Source organism: Opisthocomus hoazin, chromosome 30 (assembly GCF_030867145.1).
Source record: "Opisthocomus hoazin isolate bOpiHoa1 chromosome 30, bOpiHoa1.hap1, whole genome shotgun sequence".
Classification (NCBI taxonomy): domain Eukaryota; kingdom Metazoa; phylum Chordata; class Aves; order Opisthocomiformes; family Opisthocomidae; genus Opisthocomus; species Opisthocomus hoazin.
Genome location: NC_134443.1, coordinates 1,664,069 through 1,689,563, shown reverse-complemented (window position 1 = coordinate 1,689,563; position 25,495 = coordinate 1,664,069). Strand labels below are relative to the sequence as shown.

The following is a 25,495-nucleotide window of genomic DNA, read 5'->3' as shown; positions in this document are numbered from 1 at the left end:
CCAACATGCATATAACAGACTCAAACATGCGTGTAATGCCCCCAACATGCATGTAACCCCCCCAACATGCATATAACACCCCCCAACATGCATGTAACGCCTCCAACATGCACGTAACAGCCCCAACACGCACATAACACACCCCAACATGCATGTAACACCCCCCAACATGCATGTAATGCCCCCAACATGCATGTAACACCCCCAACGCACATAACACCCCCCAACATGCATGTAACCCCCTCCAACACGCACATGACACACCCCAACATACATGTAACGCCCCCCACCACGCGCGCACCCCCTCCCCTCACCCGTGCCCGCGCCCCGGCGCGTCCCCGCCCGCGCACCCCGACACGCACCCCCCCACCCCCTCCCCGCCCACCCCCCACCCCTCCCCCGTCCCGCGTTGCCGCCCCCCGCCCCGCCCCGCACTCCGGGGCTGGGCGCGGAGCAGCGCGGAGCAGCGCGGAGCCCGCGGCCCTTCCCCGGCCGGGCCATGCGCTAACGGGGCCGGGGCCGGGAGCGGGAGCGGGAGCGGGGCAGCGGCCACCCCCCGCGGGCCGGGACCGGGAGCTGGACCGGGAGCGGGGCCGGGACGGGAGCATGCGGATCCTCCTCCTCTGCCTGCTGACTCTCGCCGATAGCCACGGGCAAGGTGGGTACCGGCACCGGGCAGCGGGCAGCGGGCACCGGGCAGCGGCACCGGGCACCGGGCACTGGGTACCGACACCGGGCAGCGGCACCGGGTACCGACACCCGGTACCGACACCGGGCACCGGGCAGCAGCACCGGGCACCGGGTACCGACACCGAGTACCGACACCGGGCACCGGGTACCGACACCGGGCAGCGGCACCGGCACCGGGCACCGGGTGCCGACACCGGGCACCGGCAGAGCCCCGAGCGCGGGTCCCAACTCTGCGGGCAGCGCTCCAGCCCCCGCCGCGGCTCGGGCAGCGGCTCCGGTCCCGGGGTGGAGGGAGCGGGGGGGCGGCTTCACCCCCCCCCCCCCCGCCGGGAACCCGGGTGGGTGGGGATCCGGGTGTCGGTGGGATCCCCCCGCTCCCCGCTGCGGGTGGGTGCGCGGAGGAGAGCCCGCCCGCGGGCTGCTCCCCCCATCTCGGTCCCGACGGTTCCTCCCCCCCCCCCGCCGCCGCCTTTTCCCCCCTTTTTTGGGGGGTCCTGATGGAGCCGGGGCCCGTTCTCCCCACCCCGGGGCTGCATTCCCCGCGGTTCTGGTCCTGCTGGACACCCCGGTCTGGGGTTGAGGTCTCGTGTTGTGTGTGTGTCCCCCCCCCAAATGTGGGTGCTGCTCCCCCCATCTCAGTCCCGGTGGTTTCCCCCCCACCCCTTTCCCCCCTTTTTTGGGGGGTCCTGGTGGAGCCGGGGCCCGTTCTCCCCACCCTGGGGCTGCGTTCCCCCCGGTTCTTGTCCCGTCGGACGCCCCAGTCTGGGGTCGAGGTCTTGTGTCGTGTGTGTCCCCCCCCCAAAATGTGGGTGCTGCTCCCCCCACCCCGGTCCCGGTGCTGCCGGAGCTGGGGTGCGGGGCGGGCAGCAGTTGCCGTACGCGGGAAGTTGCGGGTGCCGGGGCAGGCGAGGGGACCCCAGGGTCAGTCAGGTGCCCCAGAAGTGGGGACCAGGCCTCGGGCACCCCAACTGCTGGGGGGGGGACACCCGGGGTTGGGGGTGGCGGGGGGACCCGGCGATGCTGGCAGGGAGCTGCCGTCCGTCTGTCCGTGGGGATCTCTGGGGGGGCAGCCGGGACCCCCAGCTCCTGACCCATGGGGGAGGGGCTGGGGGGAGCGCAGGGCACCCTGTTCCCCCCCCCTCCGCTTGCTGCAAGCCGGGGGGCAGCCCGAACCCCCCTCCCAATCCCCATGTGACCCCCAAAGGGCTGCGCCGTGCCCGCTGGGGGAAACTGAGGCACAGGGGCCAAGGTCACGCAGAGCAAGAGGAGCAGAGCCGGGGAGGGGGGGACACACACGACACCCCCGAAGCTCGGCCTCTGCCCCGCCGTGCTGGGGAGCGGGGACAGCGCGCGCCACGCGTGCGGCGAGCTCGCGAGGTCTCAGCCCGCTCGTGGCTCCGCGGGGCTGCAGCCGGGCATTGCCCCCGCGCGGCCTCCGGCTCCTTCCCCGCCGCAAAATCCAATCTAATTTTTAATTAAGGGGGCGGCGTTGCTGAGATGCCAGGAAGATGGGGGGGGGGGAAATAAATAATCGAGTCGACCCGGGGTTTAAAAGGAGCGTGCAAAGCTTCTTAGGGGGCTGGGGGGGCCGATCCCAGGCTCCCCCCCCCCCTGCTGTGGGGCTCTGGGAAAATCCGCGGGGCTCCGCTGCCCTCCCGGGAACAAAAGCGCCCGGTGCCATGTGGGTCTCGGCGAGGAGAGGGGCCCAGCTCCGGCCGAGGGGAGAGCCGGATGGCGGGGGCCGGGGGCTCCGGTGGCGATGGGGGGGTCACATCCCTGCGTGGGGGAGCCGGTGACCCTCCCCCGAGCAGCCCCATCCCGCCGCCGTCCCCGCCATCGAAGTTTCGCTGCCGCGTCGGAGAGGAGCCGTGCTCGGGGCAGGGCGGGGGGGGTCCTGGGGGGGGCAAAATTCGGGGTTCCCGCTCGCCGGAGCTGGGGCCGGTGTGTGCAGACGCGGGGGGGGCCGGGGGGGGGTCGGTGCCATTCGTGTCGCTGCAGACGAAGCTGCTGAATGGGTTCCATCGCTCTGCGTTTCTCACGAAATCATTTTCCGTATCTTCTCTAAATGAAAGCCATCATTCTCCCCCCGTTTCCAGCGCTCGCCGTGATTGCTCCTCAAATTGAAATATTTATTCATTTTCTGGGCGATTCGGCTTCTCTTTCTCTCCCTGGGGTGGGTTTTTATTTTTATTTAACCCCACCACCACCACCTTTCCCCTCTCAAAAGCAGCAACATTAAAACGGCGGCGAGATGGGGGGTTCGTGCCAGCCCCCCGCGGCGCGTGGGCCGCCCGCGGCGCGTGGCTCGGGGACCCGGCGCGCTCGCTGCCCGCCCCGGCCGAGCCCTGCGCCCGTGGGAGACGTCACCGCTGAGGGAGCCGGGGTGGCACCCGGGGCGGTGAGGTCAGGCCGGTGACTTTTCCAGGCGAGCTTGGGGTTGGGATGGGAGCTGGGATTCGGGCTGGGATTGAGCTGGGATTGAGCTGGGATGGGGGCTGGGATTGAGCTGGGATGGGGGCTGGGATGGGGGCTGGGATGGAGCTGGGATGGGAGCTGGGATGGGAGCTGGGATTGGGCTGGGATGGGGGCTGGGATGGGAGCTGGGATGGGGCTGGGATTTGGGCTGGGATTGAGCTGGGATGGGGCTGGGATTGAGCTGGGATGGGGGCTGGGATGGGGGCTGGGATAGGGGCTGGGATTGAGCTGGGATGGGGCTGGGATTGAGCTGGGATGGGGGCTGGGACTGAGCTGGGATGGGGCTGGAATGGAGCTGGGATGGGGGCTGGGATGGGGGCTGGGATGGAGCTGGGATGGTGGGATGTGGCCCCACGTTTCTGGGGCAGGAGGGGCGGTGCCGGGGCACAGGGCCACCCTGGCTGGCCCCGATCTGGATAAAAGCCCCCGGGAGACGCTCCGGGACTGGGACGTGGCGGTGGGAGAGGACGGTGGTCCTCATCCCCCCCTCCCTGGGGCTGGGGGCTGCGCCGGAGCCGGTGGCGTTCGGCATCGCATCCTGGCCGTGGGGGTTTAGGGACCGGTGGTGATGCTGGGGGTCCCTTGGGCCTGGGGGGACCCCCCGTCTCCTCGGGCACAGGGTGCCCTCGGCCTGGAGCTGCTCTCCGGGAGGAGCTGATCCGGTTCCGGTTCGGCCTCGCCGTGTCCGGCACCGCGGTGTTGGCCCCCCGACGCCGTGCCAGCCGTCCCCCGCGTCCCCTCCGCGCAGGAGCCTGGGTCACCGCGATCGTACCCAAGACCTCTCCGGACCCCCATCCCCAAAAAACCCCTCGGTGGAGGGGACGGAGCCGCCGCCCCTCTTCAGGAAACCATTTTGGCAACTGGGATGGGGGCTGGCGGGCACTGGTGGGGGTTCTGCTGACGCTTTTCCCTCCTCCGGGAAGGGGACGAAGCCCCTTCCCCACCCTGGGGACGCTTCCATCTTCCCGCCCGGGAGCCGAGCGAGGAGGGGCTGCGTCCGGCTCCGGCTCCGGGCTCCGTCGGGGCCGGCGGGACGGGACGGGTCGGGTCGTGCCGCGGCATCCACCACGCCGTGCCGGGACTTGCCTGGGCAGCGCGTGCCAGGGGCTGAATCACCGCGCCGGAGCCCGCTTCGCTGGCGGGGGGGAGGCAGCCGGCCCAGCCCGGAGCCCCCCGGCAGCTTCACCCGCTCGCCCGCGGCGCTGCCCGTTTTCCGCGGGATCCGGAGCCGTCCGTCTGTCCGTCCATCCGCGGTGACCTCTGGCAAGCCAGCCGTCCGGAGGTGACATCGTTGGGCGCCTCTCTCCCACCGCCCAGAGCTCAGCGGCGTTAATTACGTTCCCGTCCTTTAATTCGGGATCGGTTTCATCCCGAGCCAGCTTTCCTCCCGGCCTAGATCCTACCTGGGATCCTCCCGCCCGTCCCGGTGAGCGCGTCCCCGGGGATGCCGGCGCCGGTCACGGGACGGCGGCACGCGGTGGCTGCTGTCTGTGGGTCCGTCCGTCCGTCCGCCGCGCAGCCCCCCGCCGCGCGGGCAGCGCGGGGATTATAGCTAACTCTCCGTAAAGATTCCCCTAATTGCTTGCCTTACCTCAGGTTTTATCATCAAAGCATCCGTTATTCCCTCTCTAGCCTCCTTTTCTTTTTATTATCTCTTAATTAATCACTCTAGCTTTCACACTTAGCAGATAATTACAGTCTCCTGGGCACACAGCTCATTTTCATAACCTCCTGCTCCCAGCCGGGAGTGGGCACGGCGCGGGAGGGAGGCGGCGAGCGGGGAAGACGGGGAGGGATGGAGGGGGACGGAGGGGCCATCCTGCGCTGGCAGCGTCACCCGCGCCGCTGCTCTCGGTGCCAGCGTGGCCACCGCGTCACCCTGCGGCTGGGCGAGCGGGCAGCGCCGGGTGCCAGCCCCAAGGGGGGTGCTCAGGTGAGGAACCCCTGGGTACCAGCCCCAAGGGGGGGATGCTCAGGCAAGGAACTCCCCGGGTGCCAGCCCCAAGGGGGGGATGCTCAGATGAGGACCCCCCCAGTACCAGATCCAAGGGGGGATGCTGGGGCGAGGAATCCCCCTGGGAACCAACCTCAAGAGGAGGATGCTTGGGTGAGGAACCCCTGGGTACCAGCCCCAAGGGGGGGATGCTCGGCTGAGGACCCCCCCCCGGGTACCAGCTCCAAGGGGAGGATGCTTGGGTGAGGACCCCCCCTGGATACCAGCCCCAAGGGGGGGAATGCTCAGGTGAGGAATCCATGGGTGCCAGCTCCAAGGGGGAGATGCTCGGGTGAGGACCCCCCCTGGGTACCAGCCCCAAGGGGGGTGCTCGGGTGAGGAGCCCCTGGATACCAGCCCCAAGGGGATGATGCTCGGGTGAGGAACCCCCGGGTACCAGCCCCAAGGGGATGATGCTCGGGCGAGGAATCCATGGGTGCCAGCTCCAAGGAGGAGATGCTCGGGTGAGGAGCCCCTGGGTACCAGCCCCAAGGGGGGATGCTGGGGCGAGGAGCGTGGCCGGGCGATGAGGCACAGTTAAGTGGATCTGGAGAAGGGACGGAGCCCTGGTCCGGGATCCAGCCTGGACTTCGCTGGGCTGGATCCGTCAAGGCTGGGAGCTGGAAAACCGGCTCCCTTCCACCCGCCCGGCGCAAAAGTCCCGTCGGCGTGGCATCAGCCGTGGCGCGGCCGGTGACGCCAGGCCCTGGTGCTGGGCTGGCTCCGGCGATGCCGGCGTCGCTGGCGCGAGGGGATGGCGGGAAGGAGGGATTTAAAGAGCGAACCCACTTGGGGAAGGCGCAGGGAAAGGAAAAAGGGGGAGAGGAGGCCTTTTCTGCAAGGGCTGGGACATAAAGGGCTGCCAGCGCTGCCATGGCAACGGGCGGATTATGATCCAAATGGAAATCAAAATAAGGGGGGGGGGGGGCGAAAGAGTGGAGTAAAGGAGGAGGGGAGGAAAACCAACTTTTATTTCCAGTCGGAGAGCGGTTGTGTGCCTTGGAGGGGTTGCCATAGGAACGGGAAAGAAAAGGAGCCGGGGAAAGTGTGCGTGCGGGCGTGCAAGGGAGCGTGCGAGGGAGTGGGCGTGCGAGGGAGCGCGTGTGCGAGGGCGGGCGAGGGGCTGCGGGCGGGCGAGGGGCTGCGGGTGGGCGTGCGAGGGGCTGCAGGTGGGCGAGGGAGCACGCGTGTGCGAGGGTGGGCGAGGGGCTGCGGGTGGGCGAGGGAGCACATGGGCGTGCGAGGGGCCGCGGGCGTGCGAGGGGCTGCAGGTGGGCGAGGGGCCGCGGGCGTGCACCCCACGGCGCGTGGCTGGCAGGGCAGCGGGGCGATGCAGAGGAGCGGGCCGAAGGCTGCCACCCCGTCGCGGGGGGTCTCCCCGGGGGGGGGGAACACGTTGGCCTCTGACACCGGGGACACCCAGGGAACCCCAGCCCGTGGGAGCTGCGGGGTTGGGGGGCACCCAGGCCACCCCCTTCCCCAGGTCACCTCTGAGCATCCTTGTGGGTGCTGAGTCCCCACCGGAGATGGGAACATCCCGGTGATGCTGCCGGGCTCGGAGGGTGCTGGTCGGGGTGCCCGGGGGTGGTCGGGGTGCCCGGCTCCCATCGCTCCCCCGGGCAGAGCAGGACCCCGTTACAGGGGGAGCGGGGGGCTCCAGCCGCCTCCTCTCTTGCTTCCTCCCTTCCCTTTTCGATTTTTATTCCAAAAAAATCCCGATTTCTCGAGTGGATTTAGGTTAAAATAACGGCTTCAGGGTTGAAGAGGGGGTTTGCCGTCGCGCGCCGCTGCCGGGCTCGGTTCGGGGCGTGCGGAGCTCCGTCGTGGGGTCCCCGGGGAGGGCTGGGGGTGCTGAGCCCCCCTGGGCAGACCAGTGGGCGTCTGGGGGGGGGGACTGGTGATGGGGTGGGGGACGCAGGGGGCTGTGTTTGGGAGGAGGCAGGAGAGCAGCACTGGGGAAACTGAGGCACGAAGCTCTTCGCATTCCCCGTCGAGGCGGAAAACCCCCGTGCAGGACCCCGGCTCGGCACACAGCGGCCTCAGCCCGAAAAATGCGGGGAGCAGCAAGAAGCACCCCCGAAACCAAACACCCTCCCTGCCCCGAAATGCCCCCCCCAGGCCCTTCCCGGGGGGTCTGAGCCCCCTGGGCGCTGCGGGGCGGGCGCGGGGAGCTGGGGGTTAACTCTGGCTTTGCTTTCTCTCCCTTCCAGAGCCTTGGCAGGAAATTCCTCAAATTCCAGGCGCGTGGGATCATTGCTGGGCTCCAACCGCAGGAGCGGGAGCGGGAGCCAGGGCTGCTCCCTCCGGCTCCAGCTCCTCCTGCTGCAGGATCTGGGGGGGGGGGGAGGGCTACGTCCCCCCAAAAGCGAGGTCACCCCGCTAGGGTGGGACCCCCACGCGATGCCCTCCGAGCCGTGGGGACCCCAGCACCCAGCTTGGGGTGGGTAAACTGGGGTGGGGTCTGCTGGGATCAAGCTTCCACGGGATCCCCCCCCCTCAAGTGGGGTGGGGGGTCCCCGGGGGTTCCCGAGACCCCCAGCTCCTCACCGGGGGGGACACGTGGCAGCACGGGGCGGCAGAGGACTGGGTGGGCAGCTCTTGGGGAGGTGGGGGGTGCCCACCCCACCGGGGATGACCCCGCAGCCAGGCAGGGCTGGGGGGCAAGAGGCCGAAATCCCGGCCCGTGCCCCTCCCCACTTGGGGGGGGACAGCCTGGGGTCCCCACCGCCGTCGGGGTGCAGCCGGACGGGGACCCCAACCCGTGCCCCATCCCCGTCGACTGCGTTTGGGTTCTCCCCCTTCAACCCCATTTCCTCCCGGATTGGGTTTTTTTATTAAACCCTGGGGAGGGGGCTTAATCAAATAATTCCATTTAATAATCATTTAATAAGTAACGCCAGGGGATCGGAACGCGCCGCTGCCAGCCCCGTCGCAGCCGTCGAATTTCACCTCGTCTCGTTACCGATGCTCGCGGCTCGAGCTGCCCGTGGGGAAACTGAGGCACGGCGCCCGGTCGCACGCGAGGGTCCCCGTCCCTAACGAGGCCGCGGCTCGTCCTCTGCCCCCCCCGGTCCGTTTCCGTACGCCGGGGCGCGGGGGCCCGTCTCGCTCTCCCAGCTGCTCGTCCCGCTTCAACGGGAGTGAGAATCCCTTCGTTAAGCGGAGGCTCATTAAGACATCTGTAACGAGCGCGCTCACCAGCAGCTCGGTGGAAGGATGCCAGCGCTCTTTCAATATATATTTATTTCCCCCCCCCCTTCATTAATGATTAGGGATTTTTATTTCCCCCCCCCTCCCTTTTCCCAAAGAAGAGCTTCCCCACACAAACAAAAGTCTTAATTAGACATTGTTCCTAACGGGGATATTGCACAAATTAATTAAACTCAAGCCAATAAACAGCGCTGCTCCCGAATTTTGACAGCCCCCGGAATGAAGAGGAGATAACGAGGGGAGAGGCTCCGGCAGCTCCTGCTGTCTGCGGGGGGGGGGGGGCAAAGGGGGGGGGTGCCCGGACGCCTGGGTCCCCCCAGGGCTTCGGGGGGCTCGGGCCGGGGTCTGCGCCCTCCCCGGGGGGGGGGGGGGGGGGGGGCTCTGCCCCAGGGACCCACTGGGAGATGCTGGGTGGCCCTGGGGATGTTGGGGGGGGCAACATCTGCAGCCCAGGCCTTTGTCTGGCAGCGCCGGGAGGAGGAGGAGGAGGAAGGCTGGGGCGCGAAGGCAGCTCGACCCCTGCTTGAAGCACGCGAAGGGCCCCGCTGGGGGGACCCCCCCACCCAGGGGTGCTGCAGGGCCGAGGGACCTCACCGGGGGGCGGCGGGGGGGGGGGGGGGGGTCCTGCCTCGCGCGGGGCGTGCACATGGCTGCACACGCAGACACACACGTGTGCACACGCGTGGCCGGCACGGAGACACAGGTGTTCCCATGCACGCACACAGACACGTGTGGGCGCACCGCCGGCGCGTGCCCCCCACGTTGCCCCTTGCCCACTGGCTCTGCCCAGCACCCCCCACATCACTCTGTGCCCCCCACGTTGCCCGGTCCCCCCACATCGCCCCGTGCCCCCGCATTGCTCAGTGCCCCCCACATCTCCCAGTGCCCCCCACATCACCCCGTGCCCCCACATTGCCCAGTGCCCCCACATCTCCCAGTGCCCCTATGTTGCCTGGTGCCCCCCACATCGCCCCGTGCCCCCGCATTGCTTGGTGCCCCCACATCTGCCGGTGCCCCCCACGTCGCCCCGTGCCCCCCGCGTCGCCCTGCTCGGGGCCGACCGAGCCCTTTGTCTTTCTGCCTGGCTGCCCCCTTTCACCGGGATTAACGGCAGGAGAAAGGGGCCGAGTTTTTCCACCAACTTTGGGCGGCCGGGGGGTCCCTCCCCGGCGTGGGGCAGGCGGGGGGCAGACAAAGCCCCCCACCCGCCCCCCAACCCCTGCCTGCACCGCGGGGGCAGGAGCTGCAGGCAGGAGGCGGGATGTCGGGGAGCAGAGATTCCCACCGGGACCCCCAAACCAGGGTCCCCCCTCAGTACCCAACCCTGGACCCCCCATATGTGGCCTTGGGGACAGGCACCGAGCCCCATGGGGCAGCAGTGGTGGCCCCGTGGGGCTCCCGTGGGGCAGCAACAGGGGTCCCAGCCCCCCCAGTCGTGTCCTCCCCCAGCCTGCCTCGTTTGCCACACCGCGCTAAAGCAATTAATTTATTTTCTTCTCTATTTTCTCGCTCTGCCCGGCACCGGTTTATATTTTATTGGCATCTTTGCAGCGCTGAAAATAATGTAATTACGAGGGGAATTTATATGTTGTTTCGTAAGTCGGGAGTTCATTTTTTTTTTTTTTTTTTTATATTATTATTATGAGGTGGGGAATATTTAAGGCTCCTCGGGAAGGAAAAATAGAACCCAATTCCACCACGTCATCTCCCCCGGTATTTATGCCTCTTCCCAACGAGATTCTAATTGAAAATTGTTGCGCCTGGGCCCCGCGTTGCGTATTTTTACCCTGCCTCTGCCGACGACCCGGGGCCTCGGCCCCCCCTTTGCCCCCCTCGCCGGCTGTAAAACACCGGAGGGTCGGGTGGAAAATTTGGGGATGGGTTACGCTGGCGGCGGAGGGGACGGGGTTCTCCACGGGCTGAGAGACCCCCAAATCCTTTTGCTCTCTCCCTTCCCCGTGCCTCAGTTTCCCCGGGAGGATGCCCAGCCTCTCCCGGGCACCACGGCAACGGGAGGATGCTGCCCGGGGAGCGGTACCCGGGGTCCCGGGGATGGTCCCCGCCGCCGCGGGCACCCTGGGGTCCGACGCGGAGATGCCGGCGCGGCACGGCAGCGCCCGTCTCCCTGCCCGGGGAATAACGGAGGTGGAATATTTGATGGGCTGGGCAGCAAGAGCTGCGGAATTCGGTGTGAGATTGGTGTCACCGGCGGGACGGGGAGTCGGGAGGTTACGGGAGAAGGTCACGGGGGGCCGTGGCGCGTTGGTTTGCCGGGGACACAGAGGGACGGCAGAGCCGGGGTCAGCGTGGGCACCTCGGTGGCACACGGAGGGGACAAGGAGCCACGGTCCCGATGGGCGCCCGTCCCGCATCCCGGTGCGCCGGGGGATGCTGGGTGGGGGTGGCACGGTCAAGGTGACCCCGGCCGGGGCACAGGGAGGCGGTGGGGACCCGGGGCTGCGAAAGCGGGTGGGGAGGAGAGGTGGTGGGGCCGGGGGAGGGGAACCGATCTCCTCCTCATTTGTTTTTATAATTTTGCCTTTTAAAAAAATGAAAATAACTGGAGCATCCTATCCCCGGAGAGCTTCGCTACCGCCGGCATCGGGAGCCGGAAGCGGAGAGGGGGAGGCACGGAGCGGCCCCCACCAGCACCCTGCCACCCTGCCGGGGACACTGGGGACGCCCAAGGTGCAGCCACGGGGAAACTGAGGCACGATGCAGCCATGGCGGGGTCCGTGGGCGGTTTGTGGGGGCTTCCATGCCCCCCACGCCTGGTTTTTCCACCCCGGGGAGGGGTTTGGGTTAGAACAGCCCCGGTTCTGCCACCGCCATGGCACACACAGAAGTAACGGGGTCAAATGCAGCGGCGGCGGAGTGATGTCCCCCAAGACGGCGGCGGGGGGGGACACCAGGCTGGATGTGGCCCCATCCCGGTGCCTCCCAAGCCCGGGCGCTGGGCGCTCGCCAACGATGCGCCGGCGTCATATGATGGTGTCGAAATACTTTCCGTCCCTGCCGGGCCGGGGAGGACCCGCCAGCACCGGGAGCCGAGCCAGGGCGCAGGGTCCAGAGGCAGCCGGGACGGGGACGCGGAGCAGCGGGCGCCGAGGATGCTGGTGCGGCGGGGACGCTGCCGGCTTCCCCGCGGAGCAGCGGCCGCAGGATTCAATTAACAAGGAATTACAGAGATATTCAATTAACGTCAATCAGCGTGGGATTATGGGAGAGACGTTTTGGCCGAATGGGGGGTCGAGGGCTTTTTTTGACGAGGCTGCGCCGGGGGGGACAGAGCGCTGATCCCCAAACACCGCGGCCGGCACCGGGACGCGTCCCCGGCTCCCGACACCCGCGGCGTCGCCATCCCGGGGTCCCTCCCGCTGGAGCTGCTCCCGCTTTGCCACCCGCCGTCCGGCCACGTTAGCGTCAAAAAGCCAAGAGGGGAAGAGAAGAAAATAGCAGAGGGCAGCGAGCGGCTTCGAGCGAGGAGCGGAAGCGGCTCCTCCTGCCATGCTGCTCCCGGCCACCGTCATCGCGGTGAAGGAGGCTCAGAAATTGGCGGTGGCATCAGGGACCCCTCTCAGGGACCCCCCTCTCGCCAAGATCGATTTACTGGCCGGCGCGCTGCCGGTTGGGTCGCCGGGTCCTGCTGGGCCGGCGGTGACCGGGGCAGATGCGGTGGGAGATGGTTGGGGACACCCCCGAAGCGATGTTCCCCCCCCCCCCCAACTCCTTCCTGGGAAACCTCGCCGGAGCCTTGTCCCAGCCCCGCTCCCAGCGCTGGGGTCAGGATGGGGCCCCGCTGCCACCGCGGACCCCCAGGGACGCGTGGGGTGGGGGGTCCCCGGCCTCACTGCCGTCCCCACCGGCCGCCCGCGTCCCTGCCCCGAGACGTGGCCGGGTTTAGCTGAAAGACCCAAATTGCCGGAGCCTAAAATAGCCCCCGACGCCGGGCGGAGCGGGGGGAGCGCGGGGACGTGCCAGGGCCGATCACGTCTCAGCACCGGCGCATCCCCCCGGCGAGGCACAGCTCGGCAGGATGGGACCCCGCGGGCGGGGGGATCCGTGGGCGAGCCGCGGTGCCACTGAGCCCAGCCCCCTCCCGTGCCTCAGTTTCCCCAGGCAGCCAGTGGCGGGGTCCGCGGGGTCCCCTCCATTGCTGGGTTATTGCAGGGCCCTCACGCGCTTTTTCTGGGTGACGAGTGGCTCGGGGCGCCGGCGCCGGGGCTGTGACAGCGGAGGGGGGGACAGCGGCGGGGCCGGGAGCGATGCTCCGTCCGCAGCACCCAGCCGCGGCCTCATCCTGCGCTCCGCTCCCGTCGCTCCCATTCCACCAGGCGCAGGGAAGCCAAATCCTCTTTTCTCTCCCGCAGAATAAAACCAGGGGAGGGGTTTTTTTTCCCTCCCCCCCTCCTTATTTTTTTTTTTTTTTTCAGTATAAATAGAAGGGAACAACTTGGGAAGAGGAAGGGGGAAAGCTTTAAATTTAAAAAGCAGCGAGAAGAGGAAGGGGAGGAGGGAGAGAGATAAAATAATAATAATGAAAAAAAAATAAAAACCCCTCCAGCGTGGAGAGCTTGAGCTCCATCTGAAAGCTGTCAGCGCGAATAAAAAGCTTTTCTTTGAACCCGGAGTTTAATAGCGAGAGGAGAGAGAGGGAGATTGGAGCGCCAGCCCCGGGGCTTAATCAGCCTTCGGATGAGAAATGGAGGGAGACAGGGCCGGGAGTGGGGGTCCCCGGCCCCCCCCCCCGCCCCAGGTCCCCGCCCCGCGCCCGGGCGGCCACACCAGAGCCACGCGTGAGCCCGCCGGGGGCACCGAGAGCCCCGCAGGGCCCCCCACCCCGCGCACACGGGCACGCGCTCCCAGGCACGCGCGTGTTCCTGTGCCCACATGTGTGTTCCCATGCACACACGTGTTCCTGTGCACGCGGGCATGTGCTCCCGTGCACACGTGTGTTCCCCTGCAGACACGCACGTGCTCCTGTGCACACGGGTGCATTCACACACGCGTGTTCCCCTGCTCAGCGGCACGTTCCCATGCACACGTGCATGTGTTCCCATGCATTCCCGTGCACGCAGACACATTCCCATGCACACACATATGTTCCCATGCACATATGAATGTGTTCCCATGCACACACACACGTGTTCCCATGCACACATGCGTGTTCTCATGCACACAGGTACATTCCCATGCACACACACACGTGTTCCCATGCACACATGCATGTTCTCATGCACACAGGTACATTCCCATGCACACACACACGTGTTCCCATGCACACATGCATGTTCTCATGCACACAGGTACATTCCCATGCACACACACACGTGTTCCCATGCACACATGCATGTTCTCATGCACACAGGTACATTCCCATGCACACAGACACGTGTTCCCATGCACACATGCATGTTCTCATGCACACAGGTATGTTCCCATGCACACATGCACACCCACACGTGTACCCATGCACATACGTGTTCATGCCTGCTCACAGCCCAGGGCCACCGTGCCATGGTCCCCGCCGTGCCCACCACAGCGTGAGGAGCGGGTGGGATCGGCTGTGCCGAGGTGCCAATGCTTCACGGGGGACGGCGTGGCGAGGCGAGGGGGACACGGTGATGAGGTAGACATGGTGACGAGGTGGACATGGTGAGGGGGGCACGGTGACAAGGTGGGCATGGTGATGAGGGGGCTGTAGTGACAAGGTAGACATGGTGGCAAGGTGGACATGGTGGTGAGGGGTTCATGTTGACAAGGTGGGCATGGTGACAAGGTGGACGTGGTGGTGAGGTGGACATGGCGGTGAGGGGGGCACGGTGACGAGGCGGGCACGGTGACGAGGCGAGCATGGCGGCAACGCGGGCACCCCGCGCCTCTGAAGCCCCCGGCCTTCGGGCTGCCGCCCGTCTCCTCGGCGCAAGGTCAAGGCCCCGTGACATGGGAAGACTTCGCTGGGCGCGCAGCCTCCCCCGCGCCCGCCGGCCCCGTATCGCCCTCCTCCAGACCAAACAGCCCTTTGCCCGGCAGGACGGGCGGCGGGACGGGGGGGGACGTTCCAACCCCCCCGCCCCGGTCCCCTGGGGCACCCGGCAAAGCCCCTTCGAGGCAGGGGGGGAGGGCAGGAGGCAGAAGGCCGATGCCAGCCGGTGCGGTGACGGCTGCCATGCTCTGAGCGTGGCTGGCACCGGGCGGGTGGCACCGGCACCCATCCGTCCCTGCCCTGGGGATCCACCGCGTCGGGCGCTGGGGCGCAGGAGGGTCCCGTCGATGGGTGTTTCTGTGCTGGGGGACAAGGGCGCGGTGATGGGCACGGGGGGGCTGGCGGCTGGCGCGGCATCGCGGGGCCGGGAGGAGCAGCCGAGGTGGAGTTTGCCGAAGCCGGGGCTGGGCAGAGGCAGCGTCGCCCGCACTGGGGTTACTGGCGGAGGGCAGAGCATCCGGAGCGGGCAGCTCCTCGCTGCCTGCTGTTGGCACCTTCGTCTGCCGAAAACATCACCCACGCTGTGCCGTGCCAGCCCCGTGCCCTGGCAGCCCAGTGCCAGCCCAGTGCCAGCCCCGTGCCCTGCCAGCCCAGTGCCAGCCCAGTGCCAGCCCCGTGCCCTGCCAACACAGTGTCTGGACAGCCTGGAGCCAGGCCAGCCCAATGCCATGCCAGACCAGTGCCAGACCAGCCCGGTGCCAGTCTGGTGCCATGCCAGCCTGGAGCCAGGACAGCCCAGTGCCATGCCAACCCAGTGCCCAATGCCAGCCCAGTGCCAGCCCAGTGCCATGCCAGCCTGGAGCCATGCCAGCCCGGTGCCAGCCCAGTGCCAGCCCAGCCCAGTGCCAGCCCAGTGCCAGACCAGCCCGGTGCCAGACCAGCCTGGTGCCAGCCCAGTGCCACACCAGCCCAGTGCCACACCAGCCCAGTTTCATGCCAGACCGATGCCATGCCAGCCCGGTGCCAGACCAGCCCGGTGCCAGCCCCGTGCCATGCCAGCCCCGTGCCATGCCAGCCCCGTGCCAGACCAGCCCGGTGCCAGACCGATGCCATGCCAGCCCCGTGCCATGCCAGCCCGGTGCCAGCCCCGTGCCATGCCAGCCCGGTGCCAGGCCAGACCGATGCCAGCCCCGTGCCATGCCAGCCCCGTGCCATGCCAGCCCGGTGCCAGCCCCGTGCCATGCCAGCCCGGTGCCAGGCCCTCGCTGCCCGTCGGGCAGGCAGAAGCTGCCGGTCCCGCCATGCTGTCTGGCGGGCGACCGCCGCTGCCTGCGCCTCCTCCCCGCCGTCTCGCTTCCCTCTCTGATCTTCCCTCCCGCCCACCTCTCTCCAGGCACCTTCCGCTTTGATCTCCGCTCGCCTTTTTATTTCCCTCTCCCCTCGGCCCCCCCATTGCTGCTCCATCCCTCTCCTCCTTCCCCCGCCTCTCCCGCTCCCTCCTTCCCTTCATCTCCCTCCCTCCCTGCATCCCTGCTCGGTTCCCTCCCGGGGGACCAGGCGTCGGCTGGGGGGGGGCCAGGGCGGTGGCATGGCGGGAGGCCAGGAGTGGGGACTGTCCCCAAATCACTGCTGCGGGCTGCAGGACTCTGGTGCGTGGCCAGCGGTGCTGCGAGGCCTGGTTGCTGCACCCTGCTGTGCTGGGGTGCCCCGTCCCGGGGATCCTGGGGTGCCTGATCCGGGGGTGTCCTGTCCCAGGGATCCCTGGGTACCCTGTCCCGAGGATACTGGGGTGCCCCATCCCAGGGATCCCGGGGTGCCCCGTCCCGGGGATCCTGGGGTGCCTGACCTGGGGGGTGTCCTGTCCCAGGGATCCCAGGGTACCCCATCCTGAGGATCCCGGGGTGCCCCATCCCGAGGATAGTGGGGTGCCCCATCCCGAGGATCCCGGGGTGCCCCATCCCAGGGATCCCGGGGTGCCCCATCTCAGGGATACTGGGATGCCATGTCCCAAGGATCCTGGGGCACCCCATCCCGGGGATCCTGGGGTGCCCCATCCTGGGGATCCTGGGCTTCCCTGTCCTGGGGATCATCCTGGGGTGCCCTGTCCTAGGGATACTGGGATGCCATGTCCTGAGGAATCTGGGGCACCCCACCCCAGGGATCCTGGGGTGCCCCATCCCGGGGATCCTGGGGTGCCCCGTCCCGGGGATCCTGGGGTGCCCCCTCCCGGGTTTTGGGGCTGCCTGGCTCTCCCGTTGTACCTGTCGGCACAGCCTGGCACCTAGGGGTGCCATGCATGGGTTGTGGGGTCTCTCCAGCTCGAGACCCTGGGGATTGCCGTACCCCTCCCGGTGCCCGGACCCGCGGGCAGGCGCCGGGGCGATGGCGGCAGACGGGTTCCCTGTGCTGGGCACGGCGAGGAGGGTGTCCCATGGCGGGGACAGGAGCCCGGCTGCGCCTGGGCACCGCGGCATCCTCAGGGCCGGCGTGGGAGCAGCGGGTGCCGGGAAGGCAGCCCGGATTTCGGGAAGTGGCGGGGGCTTTGTTTGCAGGATCAAAGGCAGGAGGGAACCCGGAGCCCCCCCCTCTCCGGGGACGCAGCACAAGCTGGGGACAAACCCGAGCGGGTTGGGGTGGCCGAGCTGTGGCTGTGCCCCCCATGGCCGTGGCAAGGGCGTGGGGCTCCCCACGAGCGGCACAACCGTGCCGTGCCAGGCCCAGCTGAGCCACGTAGGCGGGGGCCGTGCTGGGGGCTTCGCAGGTTCGTTATCCACCGCTCGCTCAGCCCCAGAAGGGATTTCTGCCTCCCCCTCTCCCGCGCCGTGGCGGAAATAATTTGAATATTTTAGAAAGAAGACTTTTAAGGGGGGGGGGGACCGCGGGGGGAGAGGCGATGCTCCTCGCCCCGCTGCCCTCCCGGGGTCCCGGGCCCCATCGCCTGCCCCGGGTGTCGGGCTGGCACACCCCACGCGTCCCCCCCACCGGGTCGATACCCGCCGGCCGCGTGACGGGCGCCGTGCCGGAGCACCGAGATCGATCCCAGCTGCTGCACAGGGCGGGGGCTCGGGGCTGTGGTGGAGCCCAGCTTGGGGGATCCCACCCCCCCGGCAGCCCCTCCAGAGACCGTGGGCAACTTGGGGGGGCCCCCGGCGGGGCCGTGCTGGAGGCAGCTCCGCGGCGCTGGAGCCGGCGGCATGACGGAGCACCGGGTGCTGGCGGCACGGCACCCAGCGTGCGGGGCACCCCGCGCCCTGGCCGATCCCCCTCCTCTGCCCGCAGTGACGCAGACGCGGTTCGTGGAGGAGCCGGAGGACCAGACGGTGGTGGCCGGCCAGAGGATCGTCCTCTCCTGCGTGGTGCTCAACTACTCCGGGATCGTGCAATGGACCAAAGACGGCCTCGCCCTGGGCATGGGGCAGGGGCTCAAAGGTACCCGCGGGGCGGTGGGTGGCTCTGGGGACGTCACCGCGCAAGGCAGGGGCTGTCACGGCGCGGGAGGCTCTCGGGCGTTGTATCTCCTGCGGCACCGCTTCCTTCCGCCCTGTTTCCCAGCTCCCTGTGCAGCGTCCCCGGCTGCTGCCGGGCTGGTGCCACGTGCCCCGGCAGCCAAGCACCGGCTGGGGTTGGGCGCCCGCGCTCTGCTCCTTCCTGCGGGCACCGGGGTCCCTGCATGCACTGGGGGTCTTGCACGCACCAGGGGCCCTGCGTGCACCAGGGTCCCTGCGTGCACTGGGGACCCTGCATGCACCAGGGTTCCTGCATGCACTTGGGTCCCTGCATGCTCTGGGGTCTCTGTGTGCACTGGGGGTCTTGCACACACCAGGGTCCCTGCGTGCACTGGGGTCCCTGCATGCACTGGGGGTCTTGCACACACCAGGGGCCCTGCGTGCACCAGGGTCCCTGTGTGCATCGGGGTCCCTGTGTGCATCGGGGTCTCTGCATGCACTGGGGACCCTGCGTGCACTGGGGTCCCTGCATGCACCAGGGTCCCTGCATGCACTGGAGTCTCTGCGTGCACTGGGGGTCTTGCAGGCACTGGGGTCCCTGCATGCACTGGGGGTCTTGCACGCACCAGGGGCCCTGCATGCACCAGGATCCCTGTGTGCACCGGGGTCCCTGCACACACCGGGGTCCCTGCATGCATTGGGGTCTCTGCATGCACGGCGCATCCCACCTGCACCAGAGATCCCGTGTGCACCGGGGATCCCACATGTGCCTGGGATCCCACACGTGCCAGGTCCCCGCTGGCCACCCGTGTCCCCGCCGGGGCTGGCACCGGGCACAGGCAGAGCCCTGCCTGCAAGCCGGCAGCCCCCCGGCAGCCCCCCGGCTCTGCCCCGGCTGTGCCCAACCGGGCAGGAGCTGCTTCTCTGTGAACAGGGGGGTCCCTTCCGCACCAGCCTCTCCTCCCTGAAAAGGGGGCTCAGGAGCATCCCCCCCCCCCACCCTGGAGAATCGGGGTGAACCCCGTCCCCTCCGTGCTGTCCCCGCAGCCTGGCCGCGCTACCGCATCGTGGGCACGGCCGACTCGGGCCAGTACAACCTGGAGATCACCGACGCCGAGCTCTCCGATGACGCCGTCTACGAGTGCCAGGCCACCGAGGCCGCGCTGCGGTCCCGCCGGGCCAAGCTCACTGTGCTGAGTAAGGAACCAGACCCCCACCGTACCCCGCGTCCCCGGAGCCATCGCAGGCGGCGCGGCGGCTGGTAGGCGCGGGAAAGGCTGGCGCTGCCCGCGCTGCCGCCCTCCCCCTTCGCTCCGGCAGCCTGGATGTGCCATTATCTTTAATGCCTTAATCTATATTCACGCCGTGGCTGAGTTATGGGACCTACGAGTGCAGTAACTTTGATTTCCCTGACTTTTGTGTCTTGTAAAAAAAAAAAAAAAAGGAAAGAAGATGCTGGAGCCGCAGCGGAAATGTTGCACGAATGGGGTTTTGGGGCGGATTTCTTGCTTTGCTTAATTTCCCCCCCCCCCCTTTTCTCCTTCTTCCACTGGCATTGAAATTCCCATTAGAAAGACGGGAGATAAAAGGCGTGTGAGCGGGAGATGTGGCTGGGATACTGAGCAGCGTGGCTCTCCCCGTGCCACAGCCGCTGGAGCAGCTCCCTGTGCCCCCAGGCAGGGACAGTCCCCGCGGACCCCCAGCCCGAAGGGGCCTGGGGGGCTGCGAGCCGGTGGGAACAGCCCTGCCGCAAGGTCTTTGGGGTGGCACTGCCGAGGGTGGGGGTGCCTGGGGTCTCCTCCATCGCCTGCTGAGCTCAGCAGGGTCCCCCTGCATCCCCTGCCCAGTGTGGGGCTCAGGCAGGGGGGTCCTGAGGCAGGGGGTGCCTCAAGCAGGGGGTTCCCCAGGCAGGAGGGTCCCTGGGCAGGGGGGTCCTTGGGCAGGGGGTTCCCCAAGCAGGGGCTTCTCCAGGCAGGGGGGTCCCTGGGCAGGAGGGTCCCTGGGCAGGGGGGTCCTTGGGGAGGGCATTCCCCAAGCAGGGGGTTCCCCAGGCAGGAGGGTCCCCGGGCATGGGGGTCCCCAGACAGAGGGGTCCCCAGGCTGAAGGGTCCCTGGGCAGAGGAGGCTCCTGTGGCTATTGGGGTCCCCAGACAGAGGGGACCCCTCCCTCTCTGCCCGTCCCACAGCCGCAGCTCCTCTGCCGGCCACCCTGTCCCCATTTCCGTCGCTCCCGCCAGCTCCCTGGGGCGATTTGCAATCAGCCGAGGCCATTCCAGCGCATCCATCGCCACATGCGTGGCACAAATCCCCTCCCCCCCCCCCCCCCCCCCCCGAGCCCCTCTCTCCAAGCCCCCACATCAGGGACACCCCAGGCCAGCCTCCTGTCCGGCTTCTGCTGGCACAGGGTCCATTTCCCGACCCCAAACGATGTCTTTTACCCCCACCCCCCACCCCAGAGCCGAGCCCTAATAAATCCGCAGTGGGGCTTTAGCTCCGGATCAAAAAGGGGATTTAGCACACGGGCAGCTGAGGCTGCGCTGCCAGACGGGGAGGAGGTCTGCCTCCGCCGCCCGCCATCACCCCCCTTTATCAGACCACCATCCATTTTTCAGCATCCCGTGGCGTGGAGCGGGGTCTGCCTGTGCCCGCGCCTGCGGGCAGGAGCTCCGGCTCCGGGCAGCCGGCACCCACCCGGTGTCCCCTCTCCCCGCCGCAGTCCCCCCCGAGGACCCCACCATCGACGGAGCCCCCGAGATCCTGCTCCGTGCCGGGACGCCGTACAACCTGACGTGCCGGGCACGCAGCGCCAAGCCGGCGGCCACCATCGTCTGGTACCGGGATGGGCTCCAGCAGGACGGAGCCATCACCAGCACGGTACGGGGACGCACCGGGACCCGGTGCCCATCCCCTCCACCCTGCGCCGTGCCTCGGTGTCCCCGGCGCGGTGCTGGGAGCCGACGGGGACCGTCTCCTCTCCCTGGCAGGAGGTGTTGGCCGACGGCAAGCGGGAGACAACCACCAGCCAGCTCGCCATCAACCCAACGGACCTCGACATCGGGCGGGTGTTCTCCTGCCGCAGCACCAACGACGCCATCCCGGCGGGCAAGGAGACCTTCGTCAAGCTCAACGTTCACCGTGAGTCGGTGCCGGGGACGGAGGGGACGATCCCGGTGTGTGGGTGGCACAGGGGTTTAGCCGGGGCAGGGAGTCGGAGATGAGTTCTGGGGGTACCTGGGCATGGTGGGGTGCCCAGGGGACCCCGGTTCGGTGGTTGGAGACGGGTTGTGCCCACGGCGGGGGTTCGCCCAGTCCCACCCAGTTGGTGCCAGGCTGGAGGCGAGGCCGGGCTGGGACTTGGTGGTGAACACCGACCTCCAGTGGCTGCTGAGGGAAGGGTCTGCCCTGCCGGGGCCAGCACCCACCGCCGGCACCCACCACCGGCACCCACCGCCAGTACCCATCACCAGTACCCACCGCCAGCACCCACGATGGGCGGGGATGCTGGGTGCCCAAGGCGAGCACACACCCTGGACAGGGATGCTCGGTGCCCACAGCAAGCACCCACACCCAGAAGGGGTGCTGGGCACCCATGGCAAGCATTCACACCGAGAAGGGGTGCTGGGTGCTAATGGCGCGCACCCACACCAGGCAGAGATGCTGGGTGCCCAAGGGAAGCACCCACACCGAGAAGGGGTGCTGGATGCCCACAGTGAGCACCCACACCGAGCAGGGATGCTCGGTGCCCCCCCAGCAAGCACCCACACTGCAAAGGGGTGCTGGGTGCTCATGGCGAGCACCCACACCAGGCAGGGATGCTGGGTGCCCACGCTGGGAAGGGATGCTGGGCACCTACAGCAAGGACCCATGCCAGGGCGCCCACAGCAAGCACCCACACCAGGCAGAGATGATGGATGCCCAAGGGCAGCACCCACCCCAGGCAGGGATGCTGGGCACCCACGCCGAGCATCAGAGCTTTCAGGCTCTCCCACACCGCAGGTCGTGTCCTGGGTGGCGGCGCGGGGAGAGGGCGATGCCCGGGCAGCGCTGGGTGGGGGGATTCTCCCTTTGTCCCCTCTCCCCCTGCCACGCTGAACCCGTGCCAGCGCCCGTGACGGCTCCGTCCGCCCTCCCGCAGATCCCCCGACCGTCACCCTGTCCATCCAGCCCCAGACAGTGCAGGAGGGCGAGAGGGTCGTGTTCACCTGCATGGCGACCGCCAACCCCGAGATCAAAGGCTACAGGTGAGGGGCCCGGGGGACCCCGGGAGGTCCCTCCCCAACCTCCCGGCTTGGTTTCAGCATCGTATGGGGCTGGGGGGTGGGGGGGGCAAAAGAGGCCTTGGGGGTCCCGTGCACCCCCTGAAGGGCCCGCCTTGGGTTTCTGCCCCCCCCCTTCAGGTGGGCCAAGGGGGGGGTGATCATCGAGGACGCCAAGGAGAACAAGTACGACACGCAGGTGGATTACACCTTCTTCACGGAGCCCGTCTCCTGCGAGGTGCACAACGACATCGGCAGCACCAACGTCAGCACGCTGGTGGACGTGCACTGTGAGTGGGGCAGCCCCCCCCAACCCCCAAACCGGCACCCCCAGGCTGCCGCCGCCCCCCCCAGCTCTGCCCCTCACCCTCTCCCCCTTCTTCTCCAGTTGCCCCTCGGATCGTGGTGGACCCCAAACCCACCGTCACGGACATCGGCTCCGACGTGACGCTGACGTGCGTGTGGTCCGGCAACCCGCCGCTGACCCTCACCTGGACCAAAAAGGAGTCCAACATGGTAGGGTGCGGCGGCTGAGCTGCGGGGGGGTGCTCCGGGAGGAGAGGGTCTCGTGCCCCCTCCTGATGCCCCCCACGGCGCTTGCGCCCAGGTCCTGAGCAACAGCAACCAACTCTACCTGAAGTCCGTCACGCAAGCCGACGCGGGGCAGTACGTCTGCAAAGCCATCGTCCCCCGCATCGGCGTGGGCGAGCGCGAGGTCACCCTCTTCGTCAACGGTGAGTGCCGCCCCACCGGACCCCGACCCGGGACGCGGCTGGGTTGATGCGGTGCCTACGGCGCGGTGGGTCCCCCTCCCACCCAGGGTTTTGGTCAAGCCCCCCCGACTCCTTGCCTCCCGCAGGACCCCCCATCATCTCGAGCGAGGCCGTGCAGTACGCGGCGCGCGGGGACCGCGGCAAGGTGGAGTGTTTCATCGGCAGCACGCCGCCGCCGGACCGCATCGTGAGTGCCGCGGCGGGGGCCGGCGGGGTGGGGGCTGCTGGCGACGCCGCTGAGCTGCGGGTGCTGACGCAGCCCCCTCTCCCCCACCCCGGCGGGGCCAGGCGTGGGCCTGGAAGGAGAACATCTTGGAGGCCGGGACGCTGGAGCGGTACACGGTGGAGCGGACCAACACGGGCAGCGGGGTCCTCTCCACCCTCACCATCAACAACGTCATGGACGCCGACTTCCAGACCCGTTACAACTGCACGGCCTGGAACAGCTTCGGGCCGGGGACCGCCATCATCCAGCTGGAAGAGAAAGGTAACGCCGGCACGGCACCGCGGACGCCGGGGAGCCCGCCCGGGCCTCCAGCGTTGCGGGCACTGGGGCTTCGGCGAGGGCAAACGCCCTCCTGCCGTGGCCACCTCCTGGCAGTGCCCCTGTGTCCCCAGCTAACGTCTCCCCGTCTCCTGTAGAGGTCCTGCCCGTGGGCATCATTGCCGGTGCCACCATCGGGGCCAGCATCCTCGTCATCAGCTTCCTCGTCGCACTCGCCTGCTTCCTCTACCGGCGCCGGAAAGGAAGTGAGTGGGGGGGTACGGGGGGGGGGTCTGCGGCCACGGCAGAGGGGACCGCGGGTGCTACCCACAGGGCAGGGGCGGGACAATCCATCCCCGATCCTGCGTGTCCCCAGGCCGCAAGGACGTCACCCTGCGCAAGCTGGACATCAAGGTGGAGACGGTGAACCGGGAGCCCCTGACGCTGCACGCGGACCGTGAGGAGGACACGGCCAGTGTCTCCACGGCCACCCGAGTCATGAAGGCCATCTACTCGGTCAGGGACACCCCACGCCATGGGGGCACCCCACGGCACCGTCCCCGGGATGGGACCGTGGAGGAACGAGCGTGTGTCTCTCTCCCACCTTCTCCTGCAGTCGTTCAAGGACGACGTGGACCTGAAGCAGGACCTGCGCTGCGACACCATCGACACCCGCGAGGAGTACGAGCTCAAGGTCCGGTGATGGTGCCGGGGCGCGTGGGGTGTAGAAGGGCACATCCCGGTTCTGTCCCGGCTCGGGTGGTTGCGGGATGCTTGGTGGAGGAGAAAGCAGCTCTGTGGAGAGGGACCTGGGTGTCCTGGTGGACGACAGGGTTACCATGAGCCAGCAGTGTGCCCTGGGTGCCCAGAAGGCCGATGGGATCCTGGGGTGCATGAGGAGGAGTGTGGGCAGCAGGGCGAGGGAGGTTCTCCTCCCCCTCTGCTCTGCCCTGGGGAGGCCCCATCTGCAGTGCTGGGTCCAGTGCTGGGCTCCCCAGTTCAAGAGAGATGAGGAGCTACTGGAGAGAGTCCAGCGGAGGGCTATGAGGATGAGGAGGGGATGAGAGCATCTCTGCTATGAGGAGAGGCTGAGGGAGCTGGGCTTGTTCAGCCTGGAGAAGAGAAGGCTGAGAGGGGACCTTAGAAATGCCTCTAAATATCTGCAGGGTGGGGGTCAGGAGGACGGGGCCAGGCTCTTTCCAGTGGTGCCCAGCAACAGGACAAGGGACAACGGGCACAAACTGGGGCAGAGGAAGCTCCAGCTGAACCCGAGGAAGAACTTCTTCCCTCTGAGGGTGACGGAGCCCTGGCCCAGGCTGCCCAGGGAGGCTGTGGAGTCTCCTTCTCTGGAGATATTCCAACCCCCCTGGCCGCGGTGCTGTGCCCCCTGCTCTGGGTGACCCTGCTTGGGCAGGGGGTTGGGCTGGGGGACCCACAGAGGTCCCTGCCAACCCCCCCCATGCTGGGATTCTGTGATTCTGTGAAAGGGACCCCGGTCCTTGCCAGTCTCAGCACATCCCCCCCCCACCGTCCCCTTCTCCCCGCAGGACCCCACCAACGGCTACTACAACGTCCGCGCCCACGAGGACCGCCCGTCCTCCCGCACCGTCCTCTACGCCGACTACCGCAACCCCGGCCCGGCGCGCTACGACACCCGCCCGCCCTCGCGCCTCTCGCACTCCAGCGGCTACGCTCAGCTCAACACCTACAGCCGCGGCCCCGCGTCCGACTACAACGCCGAGGCGGCGCCGGGACCCGGACCCCCACCCGGCACGACGGGCGGCGAGACGGCGAGCCAGCTCTCCTACGAGAACTACGGGGGTCACGCCGCCTTCCCGGCCGGCGCCGGTTACGCCACGTATCGCCTGGGGTACGGCCAGCCCCCCAGCCTGGACCGGGCACCCTACGACGCCTACGACCCCATGGGCAAGTACGCCAGTGCCACCCGCTTCTCCTACACCTCCCAGCACTCGGACTACGGGCAGCGCTTCCAGCAGCGGATGCAGACGCACGTCTAGGGCGGGCGGGGGTTGGCAGGCAGCGCCGAAGGAGGGGGGCGCGGGCGGCGGGGGTCCACAGGTACCTCACGACTGTCCCCTGATATTCAGGGGCTCATCCTGACCCTCCTGCCCCGCTTCTCCTCCGGCGGCTGGACTCCATGTGCCGTGCCACCCCTCCCCAGGGTGTGCTGGCGGCGGGGACGCGCCCCGAGTCTCTTCGAGCTTCCACTCGTTCAGTTCTT

The 25,495-nt window shown here is 68.2% G+C and overlaps 1 protein-coding gene across 1 annotated transcript; it reads left to right on the top strand.

Moving 5' to 3' along the window:
- Positions 1-452: 452 nt before the first annotated feature.
- KIRREL1 (kirre like nephrin family adhesion molecule 1) lies at positions 453-25,294 on the top strand. Its single transcript, XM_075445364.1, has 15 exons — positions 453-658; positions 17,574-17,723; positions 18,788-18,937; positions 20,457-20,614; positions 20,725-20,875; positions 21,876-21,981; positions 22,138-22,286; positions 22,385-22,512; positions 22,604-22,730; positions 22,856-22,956; positions 23,058-23,256; positions 23,412-23,519; positions 23,630-23,769; positions 23,870-23,947; positions 24,801-25,294. The coding sequence occupies exons 1-15, from the start codon at positions 607-609 to the stop codon at positions 25,269-25,271; spliced, it is 2,268 nt and encodes a 755-aa protein (XP_075301479.1). The 5' UTR covers positions 453-606; the 3' UTR covers positions 25,272-25,294.
- Positions 25,295-25,495: the final 201 nt, after the last annotated feature.

Excerpts from the sequence above, each read along its gene's own strand:
- KIRREL1 (XM_075445364.1), top strand. The coding sequence starts at position 607 with ATGCGGATCCTCCTCCTCTGCCTGCTGACTCTCGCCGATAGCCACGGG. Across the intron at positions 22,957-23,057 it reads CGCCGCCGCCGGACCGCATC|GCGTGGGCCTGGAAGGAGAA; the intron begins GTGAGTGCCGCG and ends CGGCGGGGCCAG. Across the intron at positions 23,948-24,800 it reads GCGAGGAGTACGAGCTCAAG|GACCCCACCAACGGCTACTA; the intron begins GTCCGGTGATGG and ends TTCTCCCCGCAG.